The 13,021-nt window shown below is 45.8% G+C and overlaps 1 protein-coding gene across 1 annotated transcript in view; it reads right to left on the reverse strand.

Moving 5' to 3' along the window:
• Positions 1 to 5,707: 5,707 nt before the first annotated feature.
• The window catches only part of ASTN1 (astrotactin 1), a 189,172-nt gene continuing 181,858 nt past the window's right edge, over positions 5,708 to 13,021 (reverse strand). Inside the window, 2 exon segments of the mRNA XM_039219144.1 lie at positions 5,708 to 7,914; positions 11,938 to 12,121. Coding sequence (XP_039075075.1) covers positions 7,677 to 7,914; positions 11,938 to 12,121 — 422 coding nt within the window. The 3' untranslated portion in view covers positions 5,708 to 7,676.

A 13,021-nucleotide genomic window follows, 5' to 3' on the forward strand; every position in this document is an offset into this window, starting at 1 on the left:
ACCTATATTCACTTTTAGATGTATCATAATTTATATACTATATATGATGCATACATCATAGATTTTCCTAAATAGTCCTGATTTCAGGTAGTCTGTACTAATTCTGTTTCTATTAATTAGGGTGAACAAATGCATGGCACACATCTTACTAGTCACCATTTCCATACCCACATCAGGCACTGATCATGGATCTCATCACTCTCTCTGGCTAGATACAGATCCATCCTCAGAATCGTTTTCAAATCACAGGCAGTCACTACCACTTGACCAAACTTAGCACTCAAGTAGAAACCTATTTTCCAACCCTGTAATCAATCTTAGAGTTCATAGAAATTTTACTTTTAGCATCAAAATTTCATCTTCCAGATTATCACCCTAAAGAGCTACAAAATTCCTGGGCCAAATAATATGGGATAATTTTTAGTTTGAAGTATATATTAGCTAAGACCCAGTCAGGAAAGTAGCACACGTTTTAGGTAATTCAATAGAGGAAATTCCAATGAGAAAGGTTTTAGAATATAGAGAATTCCAATAGAGAAGGGCATATAGAGAATTGTGGGGAAACCAAGGAGTAGGAAGCAGCTCCTACTTTGAGAAGATGAGATAGTGTTGCCAGAGCCCGGGAGGTGGAGCCACCTAAGGGGAGCTATAAGCCTGGCAGAGCTGGAGGAGTTCTGGGACCAGAGAGTCAGCTGGAATCATGAAGGAGATGAGAGAGACACTATCCAAGTCAGAGAGGGAGAGGTACCCTGGCTTGCTCCGTCTTCTTGTCCTCCAATCTTCCCCCAAGTTCCTCCATTGTCCTGGACTTCCCCCAAGTGCCTCCACTGTCCCACTGGACTGGAAGTCTGTTGACAAGAGAGTCTGGGAAATGTAGTAAATTATGTAATGTATAATGTATGTATAATGTAAAATTAGCTCTATGTGAAATGGAGCAGAGCAGCAGAAGGTTGGAAAAGGAATCTGAGGACAGACAGCTGGCTTTTGTGGAGTATAGGCATGATCACGTTATACTCAATAGTCACCAGGTCAAATGCAGTTGAAGACATGTCCAATCTAGCCTTACTCTTGAGCCCTTAGGTCCTGCGACTTCACCAGCACATTGTGTGAAGTGGGTTCATCTCTAAGTTGGTAGGTCTCAGAGCACTGTCTGATCCATTGGGCAGCAATAGCCTCAGGGTCACTTGACATCTGAATCCTTCTAAACAAAGGAAGGTATTCCCATTTATTAAGCACAGAACATAGCTGAGGCTCTCCTACTGAGAAAGGTAGTAAGGGACCAGTTACACTTGATTCACAGCCCTGTGTCAACATGCATATTCATAAACTCTAATGAAGGGCACTTTTGGTGAAACATGATGTCAAAACCTGCCCATTCTTACGGGAATCAATCCAATTATAGCCTCCACTGCAAAGTCCCAGAGTAAGGAGGGATTTTTTTTTTTCTCGCTTTGGAAAAGTGCAGACATGAGCCAAGTCCTGGAGTTCCACATATACCCAGAGACATTGTCATCTCTTCTACAGCATGGTGAGGTTTCATTTGACACTAGACTCGTTAATTGGTATAGCTGAAATGACAATAAATTAGGCACTGTTGATGGGAGGAGGGCTGGAGGCTGCAGGTTATCAAAATCAGGGCTGGGCCTGAATCAACATGCCAAGGGATGCTGCCCTGAAGGGCAGGGGGGGGGGGTTTGTTCCCCAAGTTCTCTCTCAGATATTGGGTGTCACCATGCAGAACACAGAGACCAGGCCATAGAATCATTAAAGCCCAATACAGGGCCACACTGAACATATAGAGCAAGAGTCACAACTTTTTAGCTCTCATTACAGTCGTGTGACAGACAACAAACCAAGCCGAGACCAACTCAACAAAAAGAAACAATGTGCTTCCCTTGCACTCTGAGCTGTTTTTCTTAATGGTAGCGGTTAAGTTTATACCGATCCAGCCACGTTCTCTCCTACTGCCCAAGACAGTATAATTTTTTACAGTGAACTGTAAAAAATCTCAACGGGGGGTATTCTTCCCTTTCTAGGAAACACAGTGAGATACAAACTCCTTGGTGGCAGTGGCGGTATGGTTTCATGGGGAGAGTCCAACACCTTTGGTTGAAATGCCTCTCCTTGCCCTTAGCTGTGACTTCGGGCACGTTATATCAAGTCTCTGAGACGCTGCATTGCACTTATCAGAGAGTATTCATTTCACAAGACTGCAATGAAGACTGAAGAATATCCTGCAGCGAAGTGTTTAGCACACGTGCCTGGTACACACTAGGTGTGGGGTGTGCACATCACATCCGGGAAGTTCCAAATGCAAAGGGACAGAGAAACACAGTCGTTGGAAGAAACACTTCCCTTCCAATATTTGTTTTTGACTCCAGATTGTCTTCTCCCTTCTCTTTCTTTCTTTTGCTGGCCCTGCCCGTCAACCCAGGGATTCCCTGTAGGTTCCTGAGGCTCACCTGCTCAGATGTGCTGGGATGAAGTGGCCACCTTTCTCTTTGCCCTCCTCTGGTGGCGCAGAGACTCACCTTACTGGCCAGCATGTTATGCATACATAGCCCAGCTTGCATACACTTTCTCTCCTTTTCATGGTAAGTTCATGCCTAGGGGAGGGCAACCTCAATGCTCCATCACTGGCTGCATGGAATAGATTTTCTTTGGCCCCTGATCTGATCCCCTTTATTTAATAGACCCCCTTCGTGGCTTAAAACAATAACTTTTATTATGTTGCATAATTCTGGGGTCAGGAATTCAGGCAAGGCTTGGTAGGGTGTTTCTTCCCTTCCATGTGACCCTGATAGAAGCTGCTGGGTGGTATGAAGCTGGCAGAGGGACTAATCGTGAGGGTCCAAGACAGCTTCAGTCACGTGTCTGGTGCCTCAGCAGGAATGTCTAGAAGGCTGGCTCAGCTGGAACGTGGATCTCAGTGCTTACACGTGACATTCTCAGCATGGTGGCCTCAAATTTCTTATGCGGTGGCTCAGAGCTCCAAAAGCAAGAGTTCCAGAGAAAGAGGCAGAAGCCCCAAGGCCTTTTATGACTCAGGCTGGGAAGTTATGGAGTTATTTCCATCATCATCTATTTCTGGAAACAGTTAACCTGCCCAGCCTCAATGGGAGAGGCAATAGAACACACTTCTGGAGGGGAAGGGTTTCGAACAACTTGTGGCCATGTGTTAAAACTGCCACAGTCTTCACCTCCAGACAGTCCCCACTTGTATGGGGAAAACTGCTGTCATCATTGCTTTGCAAGAGGGCCTACTAAGTGTGCAATAGCTTCATATCTGTTTATTGCAGATAATGGGTGGCAGCAGACAGAATATCTATTTAAAGTTACATGGTAGAGAGAAAAAAGTGAGTGCTTGGGCTGACCACCATGAAGCAAATCATACTTCTATCCTATCCCAAATGCCTCTACAGAGTATAAGACACAAAAGTGTCAGGGAAGGCCTCTTGCAACGTTGCCTTAAATGCCCAAAGATAAGTTTTAGTGACTCCCACCATCCTGTACTTCTGTCTCATGGTTCTCTGTCTCATGGTAATGATGGGCTCAATGCCCGACTTTCCCCATAAAATGCCAGGCTCTTTGATGAAGATGAAGCTTGTCCCATTCAGCAGCGTACCCTTGGCATCAGACACCGTGTGTGAAAGACAGCAATAAATATGTCTCATTGGCTAATCATGTGGATGGTGATAGAAAAGATGAGAATCACTACTACATAACATGTTTATAATTTGCTGTGAGATGTTTAACTTTTTGTTTTAGTTAGGATGTTGGGCTGTAAGGCATCTAAGGTGTAACATTGGAAACTGGAACACTTCCCCTGTGGGTCCCACCAGATCGCTATGATTATTGAAAGACACAAGGTAACATCCACACACCTGACACTTACTAATAGCTTTGTTTATTATTTAGTTGATTATTCCATTTTTTATAACCGTACAATAATTCTCTTTTAAACAATACTGTTATACCTGAAGTTGGTCAAATGATATCCATTCTTCCTTCTAGGGTAGTCAAGTGGGTTTTTGCCACACTCAGTTTTTTAATAGAACATCTGAATATCAAGAAGTGTGCTTAACTAAAAATAATGAATGGACTGAACTCCATGGAAGATGATTGCATACTCAGTTCGAGGTCTAATGCTATTATGGTGGGTCATGTGTGTGTAAGAGGAAATGCTAGGGTCTCATGAGCCCAGAGCTGGGGGAGCATTGGTGGGTGTAAGTGACTCTCTAAGACTGTTTGGCAGCTTGGACATTTGAGGTTTAATACTGGTCCAGTACCACCACCCTTTTTAGTCAGGATAGTTTCCTCCAGACAGGCTTTGGGAAAGGTCATCAGGGCATGATCAACAGTGTCTTCCCAGGAGCCCAAATCCTGCAGTTAAATCCTCAGAGGAGCTTAGAATCCTGCCCCACTCATATTGGCCTTACTTGTAACTTGAAAGTAGTTGGGGCCCAGTCACAGAGGTTGCATGTCTAGTGTGTGTGTAATGTATGTGGATAGTGCATGTGTGTGTGTGATGTAGGTGTATACAATGTGTGTATAGTGTATGTGTATATAATGTGTGTATGTGTGTGTATAGTGCATATGTCCATATAGTGTATGTGTACAGAGTGTGTATGTATGGTCTATGTATACAGTGTGTGTATATATATGATGTGTGTATTATATATGGAGAATTTGTGTATTGTGTGTGTATAATACATGTGTGTGTGATGTATACATGTTGAGTATGTGTATAGTATATGTGTATATAATGTGTGTGTAATGTGTGTGTATAGTGTAGGTGTATATAATGTGTATATATAGTATATATGTATAGTGTGTATATATATGATGTGTGTGTTAGGTATATGTATGTGTACTGGATGTGTAATGCACGTATGTGTGATGTATATGTGTTGAGTGTATGTATGTATATCTAATGTGTGTATAATGTGTGTGTACATATAGTTTTTGCATATAGTGTATGTGTATAGTGTGTTATGTGTGTATAATGCATGTGTGTGTGCTATATGTAGGTCTAGTGTGTATGTATAATGTATGTGTGTACAGTGTGTATGCATAATGTATGTGATAATGTGTGTGTTGTGTTATCATGCATGTGTGTGTGATGTATGGATGTATGGTATGTGCGTGGTGTGTGCATGTGGAAGTGTGCGTGCAAGCACATGTACCGCGAGGAGGGCCCAAAGAGACACTGAAGAAGGAAGAGAATCATGGAGAAGGAAGGGATGAAGGGAGAAGGGTGGACCCAAGAGGAAGAAGATAAATCGGATGAAAAGCTAGAGGGACCTGGGGGAGGAGGGAGGGAGATTGGGAGAGCCTCCTTTATTTTAATAAACAAGAGGGCTCCGAGAAGGGTGACCCTGACACCTCTCTCTGTCCTCCCTCCTCAGCCCATTGGCCCACAGGGGCAGGAAGCCAGATCAGCCTTGGCGGCCCCCACCATGCTGCACAGACCCCGTGTTCTGGGCAGACTTGAATAGAGGGGGTAAGACAGCCTGTCCCCTCAGTCTCCCCCGCCGGTGGGGGGCCAGCTGCCTATGGCACTATCCTCCCTGGTGGCGGTCAGTGATGTCGCTTTAGGCATCGCACCTGATGCCTGTACTGCCCACGGGTGGGACGGCTGAATTTTCTGCTGGCCTTGGCTCTGGAAGTAGAGGAATTTCTGAGGCAGGTACCTTCTAGAATTCGAGACAAATCTTTCAGTCCATTTATGGGAAGACACTGGGCAGGGCGTGAGGCCACCAGAGGCTGCAGCCTCACCCCAGGCCCCGCCACCAGGCCCCAGGGGAAAGCTCATGCCACAGACCTTGTGATCCCTAAGGGTGCTCCAGCGGCCGAGTTCAGGTGCACCGTGGGCACATCTGTCCCACGCAGGCATGGAAGGGTGAAAGTGCTTTGTGCAGGTCCCTGTGGAGCTTGGAGAGGGGACAGCTGCATGCCACAGGCAGACTGGCCCTGGGCTAAAGGCATCCAAGGACGCCAGGGTCCACCAGCCTGAATTCCTATCGGGTTTGGGCAGTGGGAAAGGAGGCATTCAGGGCAAGCCGCCTAACCTCTCTGTGCCTGGGGTTCCTCATCACTGAAATGGGGCGAGAAGAGCACCTCCTTGGTGGTGGGGGCGGGAAGTTGTCCTGAAGATTCGATGATGTGTTAAGTGCTCAGAACAGCCTCTGGCCCACGGGAAGCACTCCATGAATGGGAACTGTCATTACTATTTAGAAAAAAGTCAGTAGAGTTCAATATAGGTCCTACATCTCTTTCCTGACCTTTCTCTTGTGTTTCCAAATGAGGAGCCTTGGTCAAAGGCAGGGTGACTGGAAGTGTGTGTTGAGGCCTCTGAGGTGTGTGGGGACAGCTAAGGCCATTGCTAGGCCACATGGCCCTCAAAGCTCTTGCTGAGAGGCTGGGCTTCCTGTTAGCTGGGCCACTACTTATATCTGTGGCAATAACACTAGGGTCAGGGGGCAGAGCCAAGGGCCCGGCCCCTACTTGCCTACACAGAACCTCGGCTACTCCTGGCAGCTAGATGGGAGGTGAAAACCGTGGTACTGTCCTGTGCATGGCCATCCAGAGAAAGGATCTCTAAAGCTAGCAACATAATTAAGCAAATTTAGCAAGGGAGAAATGGACATTAGTTTTTTGAGGGGATTAGTAAGAGCTTTAGTTTGCGGAAACACTGACATGGAGGTATCAGGCCTTCGTGGACCAGAGCAGGTGTTGGCCATGCCTTCTCTGTCCAGGGTTAAGTGACTCGGACACTAAAGGGAATCCAGGTGTGTGACGTACATTGGTAGTCTGGATAAGTTTGTCCTGAAGACACAGCAGGTTTTTTTTTAGAATAATCAACTCTACTTCTGTTCTAGAATATGACTGCTAATAAGTCTCCCAGGTAGACTGTTTTGACAGGTAGCATTTTGTAGCCTCTTAAAGATCATATTGTTTGGAGAAGAGGCAAAGATCCACGAGAGGGAGATTTCCTTCCAATCCTGTCTTAAAACGGGTGAGGACCTAAAAAATCCCAAAGGCTTGCGGGGTCCCGTGTTGGAGACTCAGCTCACCAGGGAGGTGTGAAACAAGCAACGGGAAGGTGTAGGGGAAAACCATGAGCCCCGCACAGAGGCTGCCCTCCCAATTTTCCTGTTGTGTTTGTGAGCAGAGCTTAGGCTCCCAGAGTGAGATGCTTCCTGAGGAAAGTGTGGGGCTGGGGCCTAAGGGCAGTCTAGCAACTCTCTGACCTCCTCTCTGTCCCCAGCTAACGGACTCAGGGACTCAGCAAGCACAGGGTGCCTCGACCTGATAGACCTTTCATGGGAAGCACAGCAGAACTCTTGAGCATTTTGATGAACCTCTTGGAAAACAAAAAGTAAATGAAACAAATCAACTGTGAAACAAGCCCCAAAGTAACCCCCTGCGGAGAAATGGCACTGCTCGAAGCTGCCGACTGGCGGCTCTACCGACCATGCAGATGGAGAAGGTCATAACCAAAGAAGTTCTACCGGGAGCAAGGATCAGTTTCTCCCTGGTTTAGATATTGCCTCTCCCTGGTTTAGAGGTTTTAATGTTCCATTAAAAAATATTAAAAATCCACAAACCAACCCAGATGTTCCTCTCCTCTCTCCTGCTTCCTTTTGGCAGCCACACCGTCTGGCATCATGGTGCTAGATGTCTTTGCTGTCCCCATAGTCGTTGTAAGGGACGCTCAGGGTCTGTTCCTCACACGTCTTCCTGAGGTCCCGGTTGAGCTCTGACCAGTCAAGTCCGTAGGGCTTGATCTCGCTGTAGCGGCAGGCCAGGTACTTAAGGGAGCCGCGTCGCAAGCTTATCTTGGGTTCTTGAAGGAGGCCATTGCACCAACTGCTGAGGTCCCCCAGCTGAGAAAGGATGAGGCCAGCTTTCCTATGGATCAAGCATGGAAGATACTTATATTAGAAATAAGAGAAGGCAGGGAAGGGCAAACAGCCACTTAAATTAGTGTGAGACTTTATTATATCTTTTAAAGACTTATTTATTTTTGAAAAAGTGTGAGTGGGGAATGGACAGAGAAAGAGGGGGACAGAGGATCTGAAGCGGGCTCCATGCAGACAGCAGTGAGCCCAATGCGGGGCTTGAACTCAGGAACCGAGAGATCTTGACCTGAGCTGAAGTCGGACTCTCAATCGACTGAGCCACCCAGTGAGACTTTTAAACTCTGAGACAGCAGAGCCTAGTGTGTTCTGCTTACTGTTCTATTATGAGCACTTAGAACAGGGGTCTTTGATAAATACCTGTCAAGCAACGGGACAGATGGACAGATGGGTGGATGGATGGATGGATCAAAGAACAGTCTGGCTGTGCAAAGTGGGACAGGCACCAAAATAAAGAGAGAAACAAAATGCCGTAAGGAAAAATAAAGAAGGGAAAGTAACTGATATTTTAGTGGGGATTTATGCCCTTTTAAAATCAAAGAGTTGGCAGTTTTGAAAGACAAATCAAATCAATTTTCTTTACAGCCAGCAATTTACCATCATTAAATGACAAATAATGCATTTGAGTGAATATTTCCCTTTTCCAGGCTATTTCAGAGCTAAGCAGAAACAGCTGATATATTGAACTTCGGAGGCTATCAAATGTAGCAAATTATGCCTGTATGGAGGTAGTGACAGTGAACTAAGGGTGAAGACAGCAATGCTCTCAGGGCACACTGACGCAGGGCCATTCTTGGGGGAAATGCAGACTCACAGTGGCACACGTGACCTAATTAGCCTTCAGGTGAGCTCGCGCTCCATTCCGCCTTCTCCCTTGGAAGGCCAGGATGCCAAGGTCATTGTGCCCCAATCAAGAGAGGGAGGAACAGGAGGGGATGAGGGGGCACCTGAGCTGATGCAGATCCCTGGGAGAGAGAGAAAGGAGCAGAGGAGAGTGAGGCTGCCCCAAGTTCACACACACTGGAGCGCAGTCATCCCTCTGGGCCAAGACTAGAGTCTGGGGGGCCTCTGCATGCAGCCTCAGGAAGCAGGCTGTCCCATAATCCCTCTCACTGGAGCACAGCCTTCTTGCCAGGGACTGCTTACAGTGTCAGAGAGAGGGGCTGCCTGACAGCCAGCTGTCAGACTCACTGCCTCTCTGGACCCTTAGCAGTGACAGAGCAATGCTTCCCTCACTCAGCTGTGTTTCTCTCGTTCTTCAAAGACCTAAGTGCTCAGAGACCCACGAAGTTTCTCACTTGAAAGAGCTCGTGGGAGGCTGTAAAATGTTCTTAAAAGCTCAGTGAACAGCACCCCCTTGCAGTATTTATCAGCTGCTAGGCTAACTTCCCATGTGAAGAAGCAACTCTTTTCTAATTCAATCAAAAATTCTTTCCAGAAGATGGACATTTCTGCACTCCGTTCAGAATGACCTTTCAAAGAACAATAACCCCATTCGTTTCATTTCTCCCCTCCTGTCTGGCCGTGACCACAACAAGGGGTGATCTCACTGCGTTCCGGGGAGGCCATGCTGAGCAGCACAGAGATGATGCTGGAGGAGAGGTGTGAGGATTCAACAGCACAGTCAAGAGGCTGAGGGAGGGTGAGGTCATCAGAGGGCAGTGGCATTTTCTCCGACTTCAGTGGTGGGTCGGAGGAAGTCAAACACCCCGCCTGCTGCAGAAATAGGATCTTACGCAGACAGTCTCGCCTCTGCTTCTCAGCCTCTGCAGTTGGGCCAAACAAGCTTCCAAAAGTCGTCATCAACAGGGACTTTGGGGGCCCTGCATCTTAATCTACCCTACTACATGTCATTAGTTGTTGACAAATTCTTGGAAGGTGAAGGGAGGGATGAATGGGTTAGCATCCACTTAGGACATGGACACAGGAAAAGAAAGGATTCGCTTAGCCTGTGGAGATTTTGTGGCTACTTTCATAGCTCAATTTAAAAAAAAAAAAGTAATTAATTTCAGTCTGCCCTTGATCATCTCAGAGCCTGTAGATTTCTTCTTTCTCAGCCCAATGCAACCAATGTTGTTCTCAAAGCATTTCAACCCTCAAGTCCATCTGGAGGCCTCTGTGAAGGTTAAGGGAATAGACTTAACTGCTCACAGGAAGTGTGCGGCCCTTTTCTAGTCATTCTTGCGATGAGCTCCAAAATGGGTCATTGCCTCTCAAGGCACAAGGCTTCTCCCTGAGACCCATGACATTGGAAAGTAAAACTTGATTTCCACAAGCTAATGAAATTGCACAATGCTTTCTAATATATAGCCTTGAGAAGCCAGCATCACACACGAAAGGGTCTCCAGGGAGAAGAGTTTGGGAAGAGAATGTCAGGTCAGCAGCACACCCCACTTTACAGGGGGATCTGCACTTCTTCCTCTGCTCCCTTTCTTTACTAACTAATTTTCCTTCTGACTCTTGAGTTACAAGAGAGAAATTTTAAAAGCAATCCTAATGCCCTTGGAAATCAAGATAATATATGCAATGTTAGTGCTATTCAAATTGTGACATTTATGTTCCCTAACCAAGAACTGTATATATACACTCAATAAATGTCAAGAGGGAGGAAAGGGAGGAGGAAGAGGGGGAGCAGAGAGAAGGAAGGGAGCAGAGCAAGAGGGGGCAGGGAGCTGGGGAGAGAGGCAGAGAGAGGGTATAATATTAGGTATAAGTAATAATAAGGGTAAGAGTAATAAGGTATAGACCAGAGAGAACATACCTTAATATGTATCTTCTCTCTAACCCAGGGTTTGCTTTTTACCAAAACAGAGACAAAACAAATGAAAAGTCCCTTGTATATTTCCCTCTGTGACAGAGCTGTGACATCTATTTGCCCAAGGACCACCAATCTTTATAAACTGCAGGAAATAATGTATGGAATGCTGACAAGATTCTTCCTAAACTTACACTTGAAATCATTGTATTTCAGAAGATAACTTCCTCCTTCTTTCAAAAGTAAGAATATAGGAGGGAATGGCCTGAGTGTGTAATTTCAGGTCACAAGGAGCTTCCTCTGGTTTGGTCAGAGGTCAGGTGGATGGGACAACTTTTGGGTGATGCTTTCTTGCAGCCTGTTGGCAGGAGTACAAGAATTCTTCAAGTCTAGAGGATTCCATCTTGTTGATTGTCTTCATTTTCTTTCCTTTAAAAAAAAAATAGTCCTTGCCCCCCTTTTTTTCTTTATGAATTCCTAACTAATTCAAGGACATATAGGTACCAAACATTCCGTGTGAAAAACCTCTTACACTGAGTCTATTGGAAAATTCCAGTGCTTCCACTGAAATGTTTTTCTCAGAGTGGGAGTATATAGCCATGATGTAGAAACAAAAAGAAGTTAGGATCTGTACACATTCTTCTCATTTCTCTCTTTCTAAGAATGTCATCTGCACTGTATAACATACAAGCAGTAGGTGCTGAGTATTGAAAAGTTGTAGCCTCAGGGCCAGTGGATTCTGGTAAAGACTATACTGTCCTAACTTTGGCCAAGAAAGATGTCAAGGAGGGTATTGGCTGCCACCACCACACTGTCTTTCAAAAGAATGTGCAGTTGAGTTGAAAATATGTCTGTATAATGCATATTGCATATACAAAGTTCATATGCAATAAATATGTCCTGCTAACCCCTTCAATAAAATTCCTAATTTTCTCTCACAGGATTAGGTTTCCAGCTCCTACTGTTTTTTAGCATTTGGAATGCAATGTCAGCGTGATAAAGAGGTGGGTAAAACAGGTCAAAGGCAAAGACTTTTTCAGAGTTCAGGAAATATATTCATGACTTGGCTACTTAAATACAGCTTATCCAAAACCAATCTATATGAACTGGGCTGTATAAAAGCATAGGGCTTCCTTCTCCAAGCACCTAAGCTCACCCAGGAAATCTCTGTGAATTCATGGATTCAGTACTATGGTGCAGGAGATAACAAATTTCAAAGAGCTGAGGTCTTTATGAGAGGCGATGAAGTTTACTACTTACCTGGGGCCCAATTCATCCTCACACCGCCAGGTGAATTCTCCAAAACTCTCATAGTGCTGGTTGTAGTGGTAGAGGACGCGGTGTAGGGTAGGAGAACCCAGATCCAGGAGGGTGTTATAGGCCGTTTGCTGCTCCTTCCCACTGGTATAGCCATTGAAGAGATTGTAGATCTTGTCTGCTATTTCTGAGGACAGCAAAGGTAAAGAAATAAGATTTTTAAATTTGTACACACACACACAACATATGTGTGTGCACATGTATGTAGATGTGCATATATACATATCCACCTCTGTGTGTGTGTGTGTGTGTGTGTGTGTGATGTTGCTTAACGAATACTGAGCCTGGAACCTGGAGACAGGGATTTGAAGAGTTCGCTTTACCTCTGCCCCATCGGTTGTAGCTCTCTTTTCTATAAAACGAAAACCTTCCAATGGAATATCGCTGAAGTCAATTTCTGTTAACATATTCTTTGTCTTTGCCCATGTTTCCTGAAAATACAGTGCCTGCTTGAGGCAAAAGACCTCAGATTAATACTATATTGGCAAGTGCAATCCCAGGAAAGCTGGGAGGAGGGAAGAAGAAAATGAGGTGAGAAAGGAGGCTGAGTGGCTCTAAGGGGGTGTGCTAAGGGAGCAGGCAGTATGTTTTGCAGGAGAGGATGCGTGAAGCTACTAGGTCCCCGCCGGTCCATCCGAGGAGGAGAAAGGAAGACTTTCTCCCCAGCTCCCATCCACGAATGGTCCGTGGGGACTCTTCACATTTGCCTTCATGAGGCACTAGCTCGCTCACACTTCTAGTCTGCATATGCTTGGGTACCAAGCGGGTCCTGCAAAAGCTACAGGGAATCCCTGGGCGGCAAGGGGCAGACATTTGGCTGGGGATGAAGTGAGGTAGTCAGGAGATGCCAGAGCAATGGGAAGAACGTGGAGCAGTGAGTAGTAGCAGTTTCTAAAGCAACAGAGCCCCACGGTTAGGACGGCAGGAATGCTGAGCCTTTACTAGGGCCGCCTGCCCAGACCCTATACGAAAACACACTTGCAGATCTGTGGGGACACAGAAATGGAATCCAGTACATCCTGCAGCT

The sequence above is a fragment of the Hyaena hyaena genome, unplaced genomic scaffold (genome assembly GCF_003009895.1).
Source record: "Hyaena hyaena isolate Hyena2069 unplaced genomic scaffold, ASM300989v1 scaffold_793, whole genome shotgun sequence".
NCBI lineage: Eukaryota > Metazoa > Chordata > Mammalia > Carnivora > Hyaenidae > Hyaena > Hyaena hyaena.